This window comes from Doryrhamphus excisus, chromosome 9 (assembly GCF_030265055.1).
Source record: "Doryrhamphus excisus isolate RoL2022-K1 chromosome 9, RoL_Dexc_1.0, whole genome shotgun sequence".
NCBI lineage: Eukaryota > Metazoa > Chordata > Actinopteri > Syngnathiformes > Syngnathidae > Doryrhamphus > Doryrhamphus excisus.
The window spans coordinates 1,644,991-1,667,304 of NC_080474.1; the positions used below are offsets into that span (position 1 = coordinate 1,644,991).

The 22,314-nt window shown below is 43.0% G+C and overlaps 1 protein-coding gene across 1 annotated transcript in view; it reads left to right on the forward strand.

Annotated features, from left to right (window-relative positions):
• The window catches only part of klf7b (Kruppel like factor 7b), a 36,068-nt gene that overhangs the window by 9,889 nt on the left and 3,865 nt on the right, over nucleotides 1-22,314 (forward strand). The window contains exons 2-3 of the mRNA XM_058081691.1: nucleotides 15,496-16,114; nucleotides 21,001-21,124. Coding sequence (XP_057937674.1) covers nucleotides 15,496-16,114; nucleotides 21,001-21,124 — 743 coding nt within the window. The remainder of the gene's footprint in view (nucleotides 1-15,495; nucleotides 16,115-21,000; nucleotides 21,125-22,314) is intronic.

Genomic DNA, 22,314 nt, shown 5'->3' on the forward strand with positions numbered 1-22,314 from the left:
GGCGAAGCCTTCTGCACGCTACACGCCTCCACGCTCTCTCGCTCCGTTCACGTCAGCCCCGCCGAGCTCTTATCAAGTGCGCTTCTGCCATCTTGTGGCCGTTTCTATGTATTAAAATGGCTCTGAAGTGAAACGCATTAGTGTGGAGTCCCATCATCGCCTCGTTTTGCCTCTCGCGCAAAACAAAAAGCGTAAAAGACGTGTAACGACGTCTTCGGTATTGAATGACTTTAATAATAGCGCATGCAGAAACGTCAAAATGGTCGTCTGAATGAGGAGCATCACTCCGTCGACATGACCTTTTTTTTTTTTTGGTTACTCCGCTGGACCGAAGGGGACATCACTCCAAAGTCGATTGTAGACGACCATTTGTGTGTGTGTGTGTGTGTGTGCGTTTCATGTGAATTATTTAGGGTTGAAGTGCAGGACAAAGCAAAATGGAAATGGGGAGGGTGTCTCTTTCTAATGCACACACATGCACACGCTCATGTGCACACTGGGGGGCCCGGGGGGGCTGGTATGTGTCATGCGTCCACCCCGTCTCTGCTGCTTTCCAGCAAAGCCGGTGAAATCGGCGACTCTCTCCAAATTATCCCAAAAAAAAAAAAAAACCTCTCGAGGTCACACCGTGGCGAGGAGGGAGGTCCCCGGAGTCATCCAGCAGCAGTTGAGGCTTTTTGTCCCAGGTGGGGTTGCCATAGCAACCACATCTGGTAGATGCATTATCTATCGCCGACATCATCGGATGCTTTGTTTGTGTACAAAAGCCAGTTTAAAGATTTGAAACCAGGACCAAGTAGCTTGTGCGTCTTTGGACAGCAAACAAGTTGAGACTGAATCGACAGCGCCTCTGCTGGTTGCAGCCGGTAGTGCAACCCAAATGTTGACGCTGATGGGACATTTGCAGGCCCACAGATGTTTTGTTATGGGCCTGCGGTACGTTCCACAAGGAGGAGAAGACTCGATAACAACTGCAAAAATCAGCAGGAATTTTATAAGAATAATGTAAATATCAAATATATATAAATTATTAAATATGAAGAGGAAAAAAGTTGTAAGATAACAAGAAAAAGTCAAAATTTTAGGAGAATAACATGGTAAAATTATGATTAAAAATAATAATAAATATTATAAATATAATATAATAAAATAGTATAATATAAATATAATATAAAAAATAATAAATAATAATTATTACTTTAGTAGCATAAACATGAAATATTAAACAAAGACATCATATTTTCTTCAAATTGTAATATGATGAAAAACGAGCAAAACAATGAATAAAATTGCAATTCATTTTTTTTATTTAGGTTTTATGGAAAGCCAAATTATTATGGAAATTAAATCATAAGAAGAAAATTTGGGAGCATTTTAAAAGGGAAAAAATAGCATTCTAATGATATGTTTTTATGAGATGAAACTAGTAATATTATGAAAACAATCATTGTAACAGCATAGTATTGAAATATTAAAGACAGCCTAAGCGCTGCCAAGGTTATCTCGTTATCAGTGGGTAAAAAAATAATAATAATAAAAAATGAACAGCTGTGGCTGTAGGTGACCCCCTGATGTCGATGGCAGTAGTGTATACATACGGTCCTGGAGGTAAAATGGGCTTTCCTATTGGAATAAAAATCACGGCCACATGCAGACAAAGACGCATGCAATCATCATAAATACATTCATAAGTGGTGAAGTCATCATTGAAACACTCCCACTCCCAGAAGCCTTTGTTTCACACACACACACACACACGGAGTCACGCATGCTCACACGCCGCAATGACCTCATCGCTCACTCTCGCGCACGCACACACACACACACACACACACACACACAAAGACAAAGGGTTAATCCATTAAGAGCCAACAACAGCTGATGCCTCCTTCAGGTTGCTTGACTTCACGTGATCCCTATAATTCTAACCCACACTGGAATAATAATAATAATAGTCATAATAATAATAGTCATAATAATAATAATAGTCATAACAACATCAGTGATTCAATGTCATTTTCCGCACGTGTAGCAGGAACCAACAAAACAACAAACGCCAAGCGTGGGCCTCATGGCGTTGAATTATTAACCACATCAGACGGAACCACTGGACCAGAACACACCGGGACCCCTCGTCCGGGTGGCGTCCCCACGTGACATCGGGATGGCTTTTATTATTCATGAACTCCCAGGCCCAGGGTTCACGTCGTTTTACCGGGCGACCACCCCTCGGACTCGCTGGCTGTGATGTCATCTTCAGTTAGCGAGGCGTTGTTGTTGCTGGAACGCTGGTAAAGGGCGGGGCGTGCGGTTCTTAGGGTGTTGTTGCGGGGTCTTTTGTGACCTCTTGGATATGTCGTCGCTGCGCTGTTGTTGTCTTTTGTTTTTGCTGTGTATGGATAATGGCTCTCACTGTGGTTTGCTGGAGTCCCACAGCTTTAGAAATTGACTTAATAATCTTGTAAAGGTCATACGGGTTCGGAATTTTGTGTTCAGTTGTGTTGTCATTAGCTAATATTTACGTTTGAAACGTTTAAGTGTGGCAGCGAGATCCACACGGACCCCCAACCCCCCCCTTCCTGCGTCGTTCCAAGGTTCCACTGTTAATGAAGGCGACTTTACGGTCATTTAAAGCATCCGTCCGCCACTCGTCCTTTATGATGGGGATTATGGAGGACGAACATGCAGATTGGCTGTCAATTTAAAAAAAAAACAAAAACATGTGCTAATTAACCCCCGGATGGTCGGCGTGGCCTTCAATCCACCAGTCCGCCATTTGTCATTTAGCGCTAATCTGTTGACATTGCACACGCACTGCACGTGAGAGGAAAATGATGCGGAAAAGGTGAAGGACTGAAAGAGCGCTGACACATCAAGTCATCGCCATGGTAACCCCCACTCAGTATCATCATCTAGCTCAGGGGTGGGCAAACTACGGCCCGGGGGCCACATCCGCCCGCCAAGTGCTTGAATACGGCCCGCCTGTACAACCTGGCGTCATGGCTTGAGCCAACCTTTTGATGGTTGAAGTAGCTGGTTTATCAATTTCGTTATTTGATGTGGGCTGTTGTTTACAAAATGCTCCTAAAAAAAGGGACACAAGCACATAATAATAATAATAATAATAAATATAAAAAATATATATTTTCCAATAATATTAAATAAATAATAATTATATTAATAATACAATCAATAAAATATTATGAATTATTACCATTAATAATATTAATTAATAATAATATTAAATTAAAAATAATTATTAATATTAATGATATTAATTAATAATAGTACTAAATAAAAATAATTATTAAATAACAATAATAATAATAATTCATTCATTCATTCATTCATTTTCTTTGTCCATAGGTATGAATGTGAGTGTGAATGGTTGTTTGTCTATATGTGCCCTGTGATTGGCTGGCGACCAGTCTAGGGTGTACCCCGCCTTACGCCCGAAGACAGCTGGGATAGGCTCCAGCACCCCCCGCGACCCTCGTGAGGAAAAAGCGGTAGAAAATAATAATAATAATAATTATTATTATACATTCAATTTCTAACACACTTTATATCAAATAAATAATTTCAAAGTGCACATATAGCAGATTGCATGACACTTTTACATGTAAAACGTGTGTGAAATATACGTGTAAAAATTGACCGTTACGTGTAAAATATTATAGTCTGCCCCCCCCTGCCCACCCCTGATCTAGCTCTTGTCATGTGAACCATCTTAGGGCTCTAAAAACAGGAAGATCAGGACTGGAGCGAGCGCCAGTATGGCCGCTCTCTCTCCACCAATCAGAATGAAGGATGTGGCGCCCGTGTTTTACACGACAGCGTTGATGTTTGTGCTCCGTCAGCAGTTTTTCAGGTGGCAAAGAGTGACACGCTCGCTGCCTGACATTTATAGTGCACGTGTGTGTGTGTGTGTGTGTGTGGTGGGTTTAAGGTCAATCAAGCTGCGTCGACTGTGGCCTTTTCTTTTCCTGCACCCCCAAGGGGCTCCTGGAAATATGAGCATCTTCCCGCTGATCTACTCCAGCGCAACGGCACTTTTGTAAGGCTCAAGTCAAGCACCGGACGGTGAAACTAAAATAACATAAAACTACAGTCATCCAGCTGGGGTAGGCTCCAGCACGCCCCGCGACCCTTGTGAGGATAAGCGGTAGAAAATGAATGAAGTCATGCCGTGTTTATCGCGATTAATTCCTTGCAGGAAAGCCGTGTCCAACCTTCAAAACACATTATTAGAGCCCTCACGACGTGATATAACACCCCTATAGTCACCTTTACACTCATATTAACCAATACAGTAGACACAATCATCACTAAGTACTTCCTGTATCTCATCAATGTCACTTTACTGACACCTAGTGACCAGTGCAGGATACTACATGTCAACAACACGTGTTTGGATGCGTTTTATTCATATTTGGGTTCATTTAATCACTTTTTATCGTGGAAAATGATACATTTAGGCCATAAAAACGTCACATTTTTACGGCCATATTTAACCACGTAAGAATTATACGCTAGTATTACGCAATACAGTACACTTAGAAGAAGGTTTGGAAAACTGCGGCCCTTGCGTCCTTTCGTGTGTCACTACATACCAAGAGTTGGTAGACCCACAAATGCCAGACCCAGGGTCCAGGTGTGCGGGGGTCCGGCCCAGCACGGGAGGGACTAAGCGTGCCAATACGCACACGGGCTAATGAGGGCGGGGGTCTTGTCGCTAATGTTCCCTGCAGAACCGCTAGCACTTTTATACGAGTAGACAGCTCCCATGTACTAACTCGATTTATGTGCTACTTTCACGCTCGATTAGGAAGACAGACAGAGTGTGTGTGTGTGTGTGTGTGTGTGTGCGTGTGTGTGTGTGTGTTTAGCCATCGGTCCAATTCCAGGTTATGTTCGTGTTAGCCAATATTGTCCTGGTGAGAGCTGGACCCAACGGTTAATTATCCAACGATAAACAATCCGTCAATAGGCCAACCAAGATGGCCGACGGGACGTTTAGACGTCCGGACAATACGAGCGTCATTTCCACGAGTCACCTGAGAATCTGAATAATATTTCCACAGGCGTAATAAACGTTGACGTTATTTTTATGAAGAGCGCCGCCTCTCCCCGTGGAACAATCACATCACTTCCTTTATTGTCGTCTCGCTCGCCGCGTCCTTTATTCGCCACAAATGAGACGACGCTGACCTTGAGGGCCTCGCCCCCCCACCGCCCCCCTCCCTCCTCCCCGCCGGCACCGCCTCCCCTCCACAACAGTCCCAAAAAGATCAGAACCTTCCGGAGACGTGATTAAGTCTGGAATAAAAGTTCTATTCCCAGACAAAGACGAGCAGGTTCACGCCGAGGTGACGAGATGAAGCGTTGCCATGGCGTCCTCCTCTTCTCCCTCCCCCCCTTTCTTTTTTAAACCTACCAGTCGAGGCAGACGTCCACCCCACACCCAGTCTCAGTTCTTGTCATTTGGACCACACACAGTGGAACCTCCGTTGTCCACACAATCCATTCCACGGTCCCTTATTCAAATTTAAAACCATTCCCCCATTGAATAGAAATAATCTGTTCCAGGGTCAAACTGTAGCCATCGTGAAGCTTTTAGGAACTGTACAGGTGTTTGTGACAGTACTTCACATGTCCACAGAACCACCACAATTGGTGTCATTTGTTATTATGGTGATGGAACTGTAATTTAGCAATGTCGCCACTAGGTAGCGCTCTACCTGTAATGTAATTATAATAAATGCAGCATACATGGCATCAAAAAATACACTATACACTTCTCTGAGACGGGAGTTAATATGATGTCACATTTTTCTCTCTTGTTTAAACAATCTGTAGTGTTTTTGTATCCTCGTTAAAACATATCGCTCCTGCTGTCGTGCTACTCCTTAAACTGAAGATTCATTTAGCCAATCAGGACGCAGAACACAATGGGAGGGTTCTCCCTTAGCCTATAAGGACTGTTGTGGCTCTACATTTAGCCGGCTATTGTCTACTGTGGGGCTGTGTTCGAAACCGCATACTAACTACTACATGTACTAAAGTCTTTTTTGACCGTTTAGATCTCGAGTGTGCCATTTATTTGTCCAAATACCAACCGTTTACAATTTAGTTCGGACAAATTCGGCAAAATTTAAGCTAGCTAGTGAGCAACGCACTTCCGGTTATTTTCACAAAATAAAACACCCTCTTACTTTTCTCATACAAAAAAGTAAATAGTGATAAATCACTGCTTTTAGTAGTAGTCAATAATACAATAGATGGATGGCTCTAATACACCACAAGGACGCAGAACACAATGTGGCTTCCGCAAAAGGTGAACCGTGATGTAGCGAGGGAACACCTTAAAGTTTATTTAATTTTTTTTTACTTGGTTGGGGAAATATAATACAATAAAGTCAAAATATATTATAATAAGAAAATTTACAAAAAAATTATTATTAAAAATGTATTATTATTGTTATGTTGATTTTGTAATTTTTATTCCATTCTAGAGGGCTGTAATTATCTAAGCTTGTAATTATTAGCTTATCTAAGTATCTATGTAAGTACGAAAATATTATATTTCGTAATATTGAATCCTACTTTGCAGAATTTCACGTACCCACGAATAACGAGGGACGGCTGTAACGCTAATTTGTGTTTCGTTAGCAACAACAATGGACATTTTGTGATATTTAAAAGCATGTGCTCTCTGTGCTAACTCTGCCCGGCAACAGCCTCTGGCAGCATCCTCACGGCGTCTCCGTGCGAGTAGCAAGTTTTTGAAGTCGGAATATTCATTTTCCCACGCATTCATCCATTTTCAGAAGCTCACGAACCGGAGCTAGCCCTCGCCGACAAAGTCTGTTGGACCGATGATGTCGGCGATGATGGCGACGGCGTTGAAAGCGGTGTGCTCGGAAACGGACGCCAGCAAGACGACGTGCGTTCCAAGCGTCTGATCCGGCACACAAAGCCGCTGATAAAAATAAATAGCGTGTGTGTGTTGAATCCATCACAAAGATCCGTTCATTGAAATGAGGCGTTCGTGATCCCGCCGAGACGTTGTCATGACATGAAAAGCCGTAAAAGACAAAAGAAGGAAGATAAGAGCCGCTCCATTACGTGACGCGTCTCGGTACGATCTGTACGAGATGGAACGAACCATTTCAGGACTCGGGACTGAAATAGATTCACAGTGATTGCGTTTCGCCATTGATCTGAAAACTAATTGTTTTTGCAGATAAAAAAAACGATGATTTGAATACAGTGGAAGCAGCTTATGTCTCATCAGGTATGGCTCTACTGTGGTCTTCTTATTCAGGGTGTCCAAAGTGCTGCCGGGGGCCATTTGTGGCCAAAATGACATACTTTCATAGTAACATTAAGTTGACAATAATCAATAAAAAGCTGAAATACTATCAGATGAAAATAACCCTTTTTATCAAGGTGATATAAGTGGGGAAAAAGTCTGAAAAAAAATTAATAATTGTTTCTCAAAAAAAAAATCAGAAATGTTTTTTTAATTATTTTTTTCAGAATCTTTTTCAGTAAAAATGTAAAAAAAAATGTAATTTAATTTTAAAATGTAATTTAATTTTAATTTTTTTCTCAAAAAATGTTTTCTCTTTTATTTTATTATTGTAAAATTATTGTTGCTTTTTACATTTTTGCTGGGTTTATTTTTTTTAGTTTCCATGTAATATTTTTCGAATAAAAAAAATCAGCCTTAGGCCGCATATGGCACCCCAGGCCGCAATGTGGACATACTTTCCTAGTAAAATTAAGTTGACAATAGTCAATAAAAAGCTGAAATACTATCAGATGAAAATAACAAAGTTGTTATTTTCAGAAAATTAGGTTGCGGAAAAAGATATCATGTTTCCAGAATAAAATATACCAAAATTGACAGGAGAAATGGAAGAAAATGCTAGAATTTTCAGACAATAAAGTCAAAATATTACGGGAAAAAGTCACAATTTGACAAGAATAAATTGGTAATATTATGGTGGAAAAATGACGCTGTTTTAATAGCATGGGGTTATTTTCCAATATGGGCAAAACACAACAAAAACAAAACAAAGTTAACAAATAATAATAACAATAAATGACACTTATTTTACCACAGCAACTAACACTTTTTAAATTATTTTTTTAATCTTAAGCCTAAAAAAATGCTTTAATGTCATTGAGTGAGGATGTAAAAACACATAACACATTTTTCATTTTATATTTCAACTGGCAATGTTACTTAATATGATCTTTTTTATGGTTAAAATCAACCTTTTTTACTATCTGTATTCTTTTAAAATGACAGTTTTTCGTCGTCTTTGCGGGAGCTTTTCTTCTCGGAATTCTGACTTTATTTCCTTTCTTGTAAAATTAGAACTTTTTCTAAAAATGACAACTTAATTTGTGTTGTGTTTTCTATAATATTATTATTTCATGTTATTTTTATTCCTACTATGACCACTTTTTCTCTTTAGATTACAATTTCTAGGAATACTTTTTCATTTTTTTGTTTGTTTTCTTGTGAAATTATTCTTTTAATAATAAAAAAACGAGAAATGGCCCATGGGCCGCACTTTGGACACCTCTGGCTTATGTCGACATGAGTCAGCCAGTGCGAGGGGCGTTGACATAGCATTTAGCATGAGTGTGTGTGTGTGTGTGTGTGTGCGTTTGTGTCTGGACGGGATGTCTGGACCTATAATTTCCCGGCCGTCATGACAAATAACTAACACACACACACGCACACGCACACACACACACACACACACAGAGTGAGAGTTTAATTAACAGAAAGCTCAGCTGACGGAGGAACAGATGATTCGACCTCCGATTCCAATCCCTCCATCTCAGCCAATTACTGAAATGGCCTGGGACACACACACACACACGCACACACACACACACACACACAGAGGACGGGCATAAGCCTGTTTAAGCAGTATTAAATTATTCTTCAAATTAAAAGCCTGTACCTGTCCTGTCCTCCTTAGTGCAGAGTGTGTGTCTGTGTGTGTGTGATTAAACTCTTAATGAATTTTCATGTTTAATAAGCACGAATGGTGAAATAGTGTGTGTGTGTGTGTGTGTGTGTGTGTTGACAGTGGTTGTCGTGAGAGGACGTCATGAAGACATTCAGCGGTCCGAAGGATGTTCAAAAATCAGCCAGCTCAACTTTCACGGGCGTCCACACCAACGTTTACTGTTGTGGCGCCATGGCAACGCCCGCATGGATTAAAAAAAATGCACTTTGTTCGCCGCGTTCGCCAGTGATGGCCACAGGCGACGTTTAGAAACCACAGGCGTCGTTAAAGGGGACTTGACTGATGTACGAGTGGCAGCATGCGATGAGGCAGTCGACATGTATACGCCGACCATTTTGTAAAAAAAAAAAAGGCTTCGCTTCACGTCTTAACATTCGATGCCAGCCATTTTTCATGATTTGGACTGATTTTCCGAGGCACACAGAAAATTCAACACCATAAACTATTTCCAATTTTCACATCTGCAGTTGAACTGTGTATGTGCACACGCGTGTGCATGTGTTTGAATCCCCTTTAAATCAATGCGTAACCTCCTTCACTCAACATGACCAGCCTTTTCACTGTATTTCACTGGGAAAGATGCAGGCATTATTTTGGAGAGAAAATATTAAAAAAAATTCTCAAAAACTTTTTTCAAAAAAAATTTTTTTAATTAAAAAAAATTCTCAGAATTTTTTTTTCAGGAAAAAAATTTAAATTTAAAATTAAATAATGAAATGTACCCTCAGTAATCCCATTACTGCCATATGATAATATTATGGGTAGTCTTATAGGGGCAGGGGAGAGGATGATTAAAATTACATTTCCCTTTTTATCAAGGTGATATAAGTGGGGAAAAAAAATCAGAAAAATATTTAATAAATCTGAAATGTTTTTACATAATTTTTTTTCTCAGAATCTTTTTCAGTAAAAATGTAAAAAAAATTAAAATTTAATTTAATTTGATTTTTAAAATGTAATTAAATTTTAATTTTTTTCTCAAAAAATGTTTTCCTCTTATATTTCTTATTTTATTATTGTAAAATTATTGTTGCTTTTTACATTTTTGCTGGGTTTATTTTTTTTAGTTTCCATTTAATATTTTTCGAATAAAAAAAAAATCAGCCTTAGGCCGCATATGGCACCCCAGGCCGCAATGTGGACACCCCCGTGCTCGCAGATAAGTTAGCCTGCAGCAGCTTCCCTCCCCGCGGACAGCAAACAGCGGTTGATCTCATTGCTTTTTAAACACCGTCAAGCTCCGGTGCGCCCCCTGTGGCTTCAGCGCCACGCATTGTGGACCTGTTTTACATATGGTACCACAAAAACACACACGGCACCGCCAATAGACTGCAGCACGCCACTAAATCCCCGAGCTGGGAAACAAATCAGACTTTAACTCATTTCCATTTCTTGTCATCTTTAAAACGAGACGGCGGCGTCTTTGTCTCATGCCGATGCATGCTGGGAAACAACGGAACAGCGGTGGCGATGAAGCCGTTTTTCCCGCTTCTCGCCAGAACCCGGCAAAGGCGGCCATGTTGGGCATGGAACTTCTTGACAATGAGAGCAGGGATGACGTCTTACGCACAGGGATCTTATACACACATTCAGCCGCAGCGACGTCTTCAAAGGCCAAGCTAACCGCTCGCCGCCAGCGGCGCCCGTTTTGCTATCGTACACAAACATCAGTTAGAAGTCATTATGCTCCTCTCACACACACACACACACACACACACACGTGTCGTCAATTAGCTGGGATAAATAGCCTCTTTCCGCGCTTCCTTTTCAAGCGGCTAATGAGCCATCAGAGCTCGGCATCCGTCAAGGAGGCGGAGCTTCAGAGAGCGCTTTGACAGCAACGAGAGCTTTAATTAGCGCCGACTGGAGAGACGGCAGCTGAAGAGGCAAAATAAACAACGTGCGGTCGATCACGGGTGTCAAACCCAAGGCCCCGGGGGCCAGATTTGGCCCGCCATATCACTTTATATGGCCCGTGAAAGCCTGGAAATAATGAGACACGTATTTTTTTTATTACTTTACTATTTTTGTATAATTTTTAAAAAATAATATAAATAAAATATATATTTTGTATTATTTTTTAATTATTTAATTTATTTTTTTATTTTTTATACTATTAAGTAAAATTTGTTAATTTCGACAGAAAATCTGTACTGTTGTTTTTTGTCAAATTCCATGTAAAATTAATAATATGATATTCATACAGCGGTGCCTTGGTTAACGTCCGCCCTGGTTAACGCATTTTTTGGTTAACATCCAATTACTTTACTATTTTTGTATAATTTTAAAAAAATAATATAAATAAACCATATATTTTGTATTATTTTTTAATTATTTAATTTATTTTTTAATTTTTTATACTATTAAGTAAAATTTGTTAATTTCGACAGAAAATCTGTACTGTTGTTTTTTGTCAAATTCCATGTAAAATTAATAATATGATATTCATACAGCGGTGCCTTGGTTAACGTCCGCCCTGGTTAGCGCATTCTTTGGTTAACATCCAAAAACACAAAAAATGAAAACATTTTAGAGGAATGTGAAGTTTCAGCCGGGCTTCCTTATTTGGACGTCCCCGGGTACCGGATGTTTGCTGTCCTAGTGGGACCAATCAGAGCAGAGTGGGCGGGGCGTGGGTGGAATAAATTAAAACAGGAAATCCAACAGTTGCAATAGGTGCAGATTCTGGAAGATCTAGAAAACTTATGTGTGTCGCTGCTCTATAGGAGTCCGTGTTTTGGCGGCACCGTCAGCCAGGCTTCCATTCCACAGCGGACTCGTGGAGCCGTAAGCGTCACATGACCGCTTGAGCATAGAAGCCAATATTTTGTGCGCGTCGAAAGAGTTAAAAGGGTCTAAAGTGGCCGCTAACGGGGGGGGGGTTGTCTTTTGAAAAACGTCCGGGATGGAAAGAGTTAAGCGCCACGGGAGTCCACAAGCGGCGCTCCATGTCAGGTGTTGCGTTATTGTTCAGCCAGATGATTATGGAGTAATCAATGAACGGCGGTCAGGCCAAGCTGCCGGTGCATGTAAGTGATTATATTTGATGATCGCCATGCAGCGGGCGCGTCGCTCGCTCTCATGTCGGCTGCTGTCGCTGGAGTGTGAAGGCGCATTATGCAGACCATGGTTGGACTTAATCACATCGTTATCCTGCCAGTAATGGTGTCAGCACACAAACATTTCCTGGAGGATCCACTTCAGCGTGTTTGCTTTGCTTTCCTCCTTGCTGATGGCTCGTCTGTCCAAAGCTCTCTCGCCGCCGCATTCATTATCCGCGGAGGCCAACGCGCACGCCGTCCCCCAACAGGGGAGCGACATGGACTTTTTATTTTCATGGTCTCGGCAGAGCGCTGGAGCGTGCGTACGCACAGTGTTAGCTTGTTTGCCGGGGAAAACACACACACGTGTGTTGGGTTACAAAAGGAAAAACAACACAGTTCCACTCCAGTCCTGTAGGTGGCGGTAATGCACATTACAAATACCGCAGAATTTGGAATCCAATACCGATATTTCACTCTTTATTAGTTGGTGCATCACTACCAATCATGGCAAGGTGCTGCCCACTTGAGCCCAATGCAAGCGGACTGTGACGACCAAAAGCTCATAGTTGGAATTTTCCAAATAAATTCATAAATTATTCCCGTTTTGTGTAGCTGAAGCCTACTATTATTCCAGAAATATGCATACTTATTAATCAAACTTGACATATTCTTCCCCATTTCCAAGCAAATGAATTAGAATACTAGTATTCTAATGAATACTAGAATACTAGTATTCTAGTATCCGGAAAACGAATTGATGAAGTGATAACATGTCGCTAATATTACATTGATGAGACAGGAAGTACGCCGTACACGACAAGGAACTCTCTCAATCCTGACATGTGAGTTAGTTTTGTCTTATTTATGTCTAATATGTCTTAGTATGTCTACTATATTGGATAATAGGAGTGTAAGAGTTACTATAGGGGTGTTATTTCACGTCTGGAGGGCTCTAATAATGTTTAGATGGTCGTAAACAAATCAGGTTGCTGTCATAAATGTGTTGTGGCATAGTTGTTTACATTCATTCACGAGGGTCGCTGGGGTGCTGGAGCCTATCCCAGCTGTCTTCGAGTGAGAGGCGGGGACCGGTGGCCAGCCAATCACAGGGCACATATAGACAAACAACCATTCACACTCACATTCATACCTATGGACAATTTGGAGTGGCTAATTAACCTAGCATGTTTTTGGAATGTGGGTGTCCGTAATTCGGAGTACCCGGAGAAAACCCACGCTTGCACGGGGAGAACATGCAGACTCCACACAGAGATGGCCGAGGGTGGAATCGAAGTCACGTCTCCTAGCTGTGTCGTCTGCGCTAACCACTCGACCGCCGTGCAGCCTAGTTGTTTACATATTTCGTGTAAATATATACGGCTACATTTGTGTCAAAGTGAAAAGTTTATATTTTTTTGTGGGGAACCGATATTTAGCATTTTTACGTTGTACTGCTAATTACTAAAAAAACTGATAGCTAACTTTCTTTTAGCGTATAGCATGTCCATGTAGCCCAAGAACGCTATATTCTGTGTACCTTGATGAGGTAACATCCTCCACAATGGCTGCTAGTTTATATTTTTGACTTTATTTTTGTAAAACCACAAATGATTTTGCTGTTTTCTTGTAAAATTCCATTTTTTTTTACAATGTACGGTGCCCCCCCCCCTCCCGCCTGAAGCATACTAACATTCATGAAGCGTGACTGCCGTTCCTTCTACTGATATTGTTATGATTGGTTGGCCGGTTGCTTTTAATGGCGGCGTTCCATCAATGAACCCATGCTGGGTGTGTTCAGTGTTCGATGTTCGGCGTGTGTGTGCGTGTGTGCGTGTGTGTGTGTGTGTGTGTGCGTGTGTTATCCAATGTGACCTTTCCCCATATGGCAGTCAGAGACGTCAAACTAGGAGGCTAAAAGCAGCGTGACGATGCTGACATTCATCGCCGACACACGCGACGTAAAGCTCAGCACTACCGTTGTTTTTTCATCGCGCCGCGTAAACAAACGGCCATCTTGAAATAAAACACCTGAAATGCGACGTATAAAATCTCCCGCTCGATGTTCAAATGTGACGGATTGTCTCCCCCCGGCACACGAGACAAAAGTCAATGTACTTCCTCGTATAAACGCCGCGACACGCCGAAGTCCAAGTGCCATTCATGTGCAAATGAGCATCAGCGAGGAGGAAGTGGTTCCTTTAAACGCAAGCGGAAGGAAAGTTCATCTTATCGCCCGTCGGCAGATGTTGGCTGTGGAACAAACGAGGGCGACGCAGGCGAGCGTCTTGGCGCTAAGATGAGATATTTGACAAGGCGGCAAGGAGTGGATCCATAAGCACAATGAAGCGCGCCTGCGGAAACATCCGTACCGTCGACCCGGGCAGAGACAAAACAAACACGGCCGTCCACGGTTCAGTACCCTCGGAGCCCGGGCAGGCAGTAGCAATCAATCACAGAGCAAATCCCTCCTCCCAACAGACCAACGTGTGCCAGGTGGAACGCTCCACAGCTGCGGAAGAAAAGCACCGGCGGATATTTAAAGAAAGGAGCGCGGACGGAGCGTTGTCGTGGGAACGTATCTGGACAAATAAACCCGGAGGCGTTCATTCGGGGGTGTCCAAACTGTGTCCCGCGGGGGCCACATACTGACACATGTCAAGACGTAAGGGCCACTTGGGCTAGGAAGTTCTGGTGTTACATTCCAGACCCTCCGGATTGGTGGGGAAAAAAAGTGTCCTATTTTTGATCCTCTAAACCAGAGTCCGAGTCCATGGTTCTCGCCTGGAAAAGGTTGGAGTCCCAGATGGACAGGTGGATTAGTCCAGCCTCTGGGGTGATGAGGCAAGGTGAAGATGAAGCTCTCAGTTTATTGGTCGGTCTACGTTCCTCCCCTCACCTATTGTCATGATCTTTGGGTGGGGGGCCACAAGGACAAGATCACGGGTACCATCGGCCAAAATTAGTTTCTTGCGTAGGGCGACTGGGCGTCCCGTACAGGAAGTTGTGGTCCCGAGAGGAATGACAAGAGGTGGCTTGGGCGTCCGGGAGGGATCCTGACTGGACTTCCCGGGCACTAGGAGGCCTCGGGAGACCCAGGACATATTGGAGAGACTGTGTCTCTCAAATGGGCCTGGAACGCCAGGAAAAGGGAAGTCCGGGGACTTCCCTGCTTAGGCTGTAGCCTCCCCCACCCAACCCGGAAAAGCGGAAGAAGGTGGATCGGCGGTTGGGAATCAGCGAATCAAATCAGTTTTCGATATTAAGAAACAAATACAGGCATACGATGTTTTTATGGTTAACATTACATCTTGTTAATGAGTCTTCCTGCTGGAAAATGTTGGGTGGATAGCGCCATCAAACCGCATTCTATCGTTTATCTCCTGTTTTTCCTGCAGACATGTCTGGAGTTGGAGCGCTATCTTCAGACGGAGCCCAAGCGACTTTCCGAGCTGTTTGACGAGGAGCTGGATTGTCTCCTAGCGCCCGCCATCATGCAGGGCAGCGACAGCGACGAGGACCTCATGGACCCCCTCCTGCCCAGCTTCCCGGACCAGCCCAGCCCGCCCCCGCTACTGGTGGCCCTCCCCAAAGTGCAGGCCAAGCTCTTCCCGAAGACGCAGACAGTGACTGAAAGCCTCCCCAGCAAGGAGCAAGTCTTGGCGGGGGTCAGCGCCGCGCAGCTCAGCGCCGCCGTCACGTCGCTAACGCCGCCCTCGTCGCCGGAGCTCGGGCGCCACCTCGTCAAGCCCACGCTGACGGCCACGGCGGACGGCACTCTCACGCTCAAGTTAGTGGCCAAGAAGGTGGGACTGGGGGCGGCCAAACTGGTGGCGGCACGGACGCTGCCGTCCCCGCCGGGCCCCGGGGGCTCGCTCAGCGACAGCGAGCTGGGCGTCGGGCTGGGCGGAGACTCGGCGGACAACAAGAAGAGGGTTCACAGGTGTCAGTTTAATGGCTGCCGGAAGGTTTACACCAAAAGCTCGCACCTGAAGGCCCACCAGAGGACGCACACAGGTACGTCGGCCATGTTGGCTGCTTGTTGGGAGGCATGCTGGGCAGCCATCGAAATGCCATATTCTCATATATTATTCATATTTTTTTATTATACTTTTATGCTAAAATCTCGAATCTCGTAGACCTAATCCGTATGGAGTGTCGTTTACGCTAATTTTCTAAAATTTAAGAGCTTTTAATTAAAATAAACAAACAAAAAATGGCGGCACGGCGGTCTGGTGGTTAGTGCGCAGACCTCACAGCTAGGAGACCAGGGTTCGGTCCCCGCCCTCGGCCATCTCTGTGTGGAGTTTGCATGTTCTCCCCGTGCATGCGTGGGTTTTCTCCGGGTACTCCGGTTTCCTCCCACATTCCAAAAACATGCTAGGTTAATTAGCCACTCCAAATTGTCCATAGGTATGAATGTGAGTGTGAATGGTTGTTTGTCTATATGTGCCCTGTGATTGGCTGGTGACCAGTCCAGAGTGTACCCCGCCTCTCGGCCAAAGACAGCTGGGATAGGCTCCAGCACCCCCGTAACCCTCGTGAGGATAAGCAGTAGAAAATTAATGAATGAGTTCTCCTCCTATTTTGTGTGGAAGTGGTAACTTTTTGGCTTCTTATTTTGTCTTTCCCCACCCTTGGCCATCTCTGTGTGGAGTCTGCATGTTCTCCCCGTGCATGCGTGGGTTTTCTCCGGGTACTCCGGTTTCCTCCCACATTCCAAAAACATGCTAGGTTAATTAGCCACTCCAAATTGTCCATAGGTATGAATGTGAGTGTGAATGGTTGTTTGTCTATATGTGCCCTGTGATTGGCTGGCGACCAGTCCAGGGTGTACCCCGCCTCTCGCCCGAAGACAGCTGGGATAGGCTCCAGCACCCCCCGCGACCCTCGTGAGGAAAAAGCGGTAGAAAATGAATGAATGAATGAAACAAAAAATGGCAGCCAACACCGCCTGTGAGCGCGCATCATTTTACGCTAGCATGAATGCTACATGTGCGTGCACCGGACAGGCGGCCGTTTCACACCCACCTTCTGTAATTGGCCTGAGCCCCCCCTCCCTGAATAGGACACCCCCTTCAGAGCACACACACACCGAGCATGGCGGGCCCGGGCCTGACGCGGCGGCGGCGGCGGCAAGCAAGCCGCCAGCCAATTATAGCACGGCGAGGCAAGGATGCGTGATAAAGTCACCTAGCAACTGAGTGTGTGTGTGTGTGTGTGTAAGGGGAGGGGGTGCATGGGGGATACGGGTGGGGGTGGGGGTGGGGGTGGGGTGGGGGGTTGTGATGGTGGGTGAGAGAGGGAGAGATTAACAGGCATGGACAATCTAGCAGCCACCAGCCAATTATGGAGGAGAGTGATGCAGTTGCTTGGCAACCTAAAGTGAAGCAGCGCGGGGGGGCCGGGGGATGGGGGGGGATGCACAGCAGGTTGGAGGTTGGATTGAGTGGGCGTACACTTTATTTACATTTTTATTTATTTCTATTATGCCGAGGTTTGACTACCGCTGGGCTTTTCTAGCATCCGCACTCACCGGCGTCCATGTTTATTATTAGCATCACGCTAATGCCAACAGGTGCAGCGTAAATGTAGCCCCCCCCCCCAGGTTCATTTGGAACGGCATCAAACTGTTTTTCATTTACTATGTAGTTATAGAGTAGCAAATATATGGTTTATTAGCTATATGACTAATGCATGCATGAACAAATTAATAGCACATAAGTGTAATTAATCTGTTCCAGGGTCAAACTGCAGCCACCGTAAAAGCTTTACAATTTTATAGGCAATTTTTTAAGTCACTTTTTAACATTTTCAAATGTCACGCAAGCGTATAAAGAAGTCAAGCACCGTATAATCGATAAAACGTAAAAGCAAAACAAAACGGAAATAGAAATAATCTGCTCCGGGATCAAACCGTCGGCATCATAAAAGCGATATTAACTCATTTTAACTCATTCGCTACCAAAGACGTAGCTATATGTTACGTCGCTATTGTATTGGGTAATAAAGGTGACTATAGGGGTGTTATGTTATATCTGGAGAGCTCTAATGTAGAAGTTTCCTGTGCTATAACTATGGAAATATTCTATTCATTTAGAAGGAATCCTACACAGATTTGAAACTAATTAGCCGTGCTAAACGAGGGATTACTTTGCTAACGTCGCATCGCTTTCAGTCCGTAACTTCCGGTGTGTGTCGGCCATCTTCAGCGGCTCGGCGGCGTTTACGCGGAGTGAATCAATTTGCGATTGTAATTGAAAAGCGGAGTGTAATTATTTTGGACACGAACACGAAGCCGCTCCTCCCCGCTATTCTGTTCAATGATTTATGCTCACAAGAACCCAAAAAAGGGGATTAAGCTAATTAAACCGCAGCCATGCGCTCGTAATGAACACTTTGGGGAGGGGCGCCGCCCACCCCCTGCGCACACACACACACACACACACACAATATGAACATGCCGTCGCACCTTCAGGGCGTCTTTGTGCGCCACTTGACTGCACCATCACGGGGGATTAGCGGTGCCGCCGCCACACATGGAGTGGGATTAGCCACAATAACAGCGAGAGCGGCGTAAGGACCGTAAGGACCGTAAGGACCCCCGGGCGCCGCTGGAGTGTAATCTTCCTCTCCACGCCTGCCGATGGTCACTGAGATGATGAGATGTCGCAACACGGCGGCTTAAAGAAGACCAAAAAGATAGCGAGAGGCGGACTTGATTGTAATCTAAACGTCGGGATCCTAATTGGCGAACAAACGAATCTGATTGGCTGACGAGGGAGAGACTGAAGCCGTCATTTGTCTCGTTTTATTCTAGTCTTACATGCGCCATATATTTTAGTGGGGGCATTCTGTGTGTGTGTGTGTGCAGTCGGGGGTGTGGTGGTGGGGGGTTTGGGGGGGTCAATGAGGGGCCACTGGGACATCTGCTAACTGTACGCTATTGTATTTCTGCCCATTAGGACCCCAATTATGCCGCCACCCTCCAGTGCACACAGCACTTCATTTACGTTTGGACAGCCCCCCGTTAGGACACTTCATTAGGTACCCCATGTAGCGAGCACCTGGCTCCTTGCCGCCATTACAACATTGCTTCTGTCGCTGCCGTGTTGTGCAATATAGGTGGACCCTGTGGTCCTAGCTTTCTCATGCACTCTGGATCATGGTCAGATTTTGCTTAGTAAGAGCCCGTGTCCAGTTAACGAGCCGTGAAATGTGGCTCCGATTAGAGTGGTTACAGCGGGGGGGGGGGGGGTATAAAGTGCGCCCCCGGCTGCTTTTTTATTGGCCCACAGTACAATCTATATAAAAACATAATTTAAAATATTATAATATTATTATATAGTTATAATTTTATTATTTTTTATTAATTTTATATAATAATAATTATTATTAATTATTATATTATTAATTTAAATATAATATTTAAAATGTAATTTAATAAGAAAATGTTTTTAATAAAACAAAAACAAAAGTAAAGAGACTGTAGATGAATAAATAAGCTAACAAGGAAAAGTAACATGTTATGAAAAACAAACATAATAAAATAATGTAAATAATTTTATATATAAAATATTTATTTTATATAAAATAATCTAAAAATAAAAGAAATAATAAAATAATAAATATATAATAATAAAAATAATCCCACCTTTATCGTGGTTAATGATAAGTGATAAGTGAATTTCAGCAAAGTAGGATTCCTTATTTCTAAATTAAATATTTTTGTAGTTTAGGAATAAAAAATCTGTTTACGACTTTCCAAGTACTTCATTTTAGCACCGTTAGAGCCCGGCAGACATGAAATAACACCCCTATAGTCAGTTCTACACTCGTATTACCCAACATCGGAGACAGAATAAAAGCAAATAAGCCATTTAGGACGTGAACGTGTGATTGGGGAGCCGAGTAAGGGGCGGACAGGAAGTGATGGTGGGGGTTCAGAGTTGAGTTTTAGCGTTTTTAGCATTTTTAGCGTTTTTAGCGTGGGTTCCACCCGCGATTATTGTGCCTGTTCTAGGATCATATCGTTCATGTAGACATTTTTACGCATGAAAAGTGTTAATTTAGGTAAGTCAATTAGCACGATTAGCTTAAATATGCACATTTTCAGGCTAATCATAGGCCGTATTTAACCAGCAAACAGCATCATTTATTCATTATGATTCTTTATAACGATACATTTTTGAGAGAAGCCGTCTTTTTCCCTGCTGTTCGTTAAGACGCCTCATTAGGTACGCCATCCGACGTGCAAAAGTCTGCCGTCGCAAAGCTAGCGTTGCAATTGACGCGATTGATGCGTTGAACGCATCGGCCGCCGCGGTGGGTGTGATAGAATTTGACGTGGATCACATCTGACCATGTTTTATGTTAACGTCATCACGGAAGCTCTTTAAGGGAAGAAATGAACTCACACGCGTGTTTATCGCCAGTCGTATTGTGAACACACACACACACGCACACGCATGCACACACACACACACACACGCTAAAAGGTTGACGTGGAGATAAGAACACGCTGAGAACAATACAACATCTCTTCTCCCATCTGCTGAACTGAGGGAGGAAGCTTCATTTACATTTCAGATAACACACCACCTCGGGCTGTGTGCGTGTGCATGTGTGTGAGTGCGTGTGCGTGTGTGTGTGTGTGTGTGTGTGTGTGTGTGCCTCTCACTGAATTTCCAATTGGGCAAGAACATGCTGCACCAGCCCAACACTTCATTTACTGCTAATTTTACAGCCTCCCTTAAATCAGCCATTGTATCAAACCCGTTTGCTTAGCTGGTGGGGGGTGTGGCTTTAAGAGGGGAAGGGGTGTGGCCTTGGTGAATTTTGTATGCATAAAAAAAAAAAAAAAAAAAGGCATGTGATGCTGACTAAATGTGTTCCCGCCTCAGGTGAGAAGCCCTACAAGTGCTCATGGGAGGGGTGCGAGTGGCGTTTCGCCCGCAGCGACGAGTTGACGCGACACTACCGCAAACACACCGGCGCCAAGCCTTTCAAGTGCAACCACTGCGACAGGTAAAGACACTGATTTTAAGATGGGGGAGGGGCGGGGTCGTGGGGGGGGGGAGTCGCACAATGTACCACCACCCAATAGTGACACAGTAACCACATGGCCATCCGTCCACTTACTTAGAATGACGCCAAATGAGAGCAATGAGGTGGCATGAATAACACGGGTGTCCAAGTGCAGCCCGGGGGCCAGTTGTGACACCAAGAAACTTAAAAAAAAATACAAAAAATTTGAATAATTTAATGCTAATTTTCACGAGAATTAAGTCAAAATATGAAAAGAATAACATCATAATATTATGACTTTTTTATTTCTAATATTATGAGTGAAAATAAAAAAAAAAGTTTAAAATTTTAAAAAAGTTAAAAAAAAAGGCTAAAGTTTGAAAATTAGGTTGCAGAAAAAAAATATGATCAGAATGCTAAATCTTAGATTAAATGTTGCTTACATTTACGTCAAAACAACTGATAATAATAATTTGACATAGTCTTTCTTAGCTTGCCTTATCGGTAATGCAGATTTATCAGATAATGCGGCTTATTAAATCATTGACGCCAAATGAGAGCGATGAGTTGGCATAAATAACAGGGGTGTCCAAGTGAGGCCCGGGGGCCAGTTGCGGCCCCAAGAAACTTAAAAAAAAAAGGAAAAAAATTACATAAATTTTACAAGAATTAAGTCAAAATATGAAGAGAATAACATCATAATATTATGAGATTTTTTTTAAGTTCTAATATTATGAGTGAATTAGAAAAATTAGGTTCCAGGAAAAAAAAATATTATTAAAATAGTAAATGTTATATTAAATGTTGCTTACATTTATGTCAAAAATATTTTAACAATATTATCGGACACAAATAATAATTTGACATAGTCTTTCTTAGCTTGCCTTATCGGTAATGCAGATTTATCAGCTAATGCGGCTTATTAAATCATCGACGCCAAATGAGAGTGATGAGTTGGTATAAATAACAGGGGTGTCCAAGTGCGGCCCGGGGGCCAGTTGTGGCCCCAAGAAACTTAAAAAAAAAAATTGGAAAAATTTTACACACATTTTACAAGAATTAGGTCAAAATATGAAGAGAATTACATCATAATATGAGAATTTTTTTTTAAGTTAGAAAATTAGGTTCCAGAAAAAAATATATATTATCAAAATAGTAAATGTTATATTAAATGTTGTTTACATTTATGT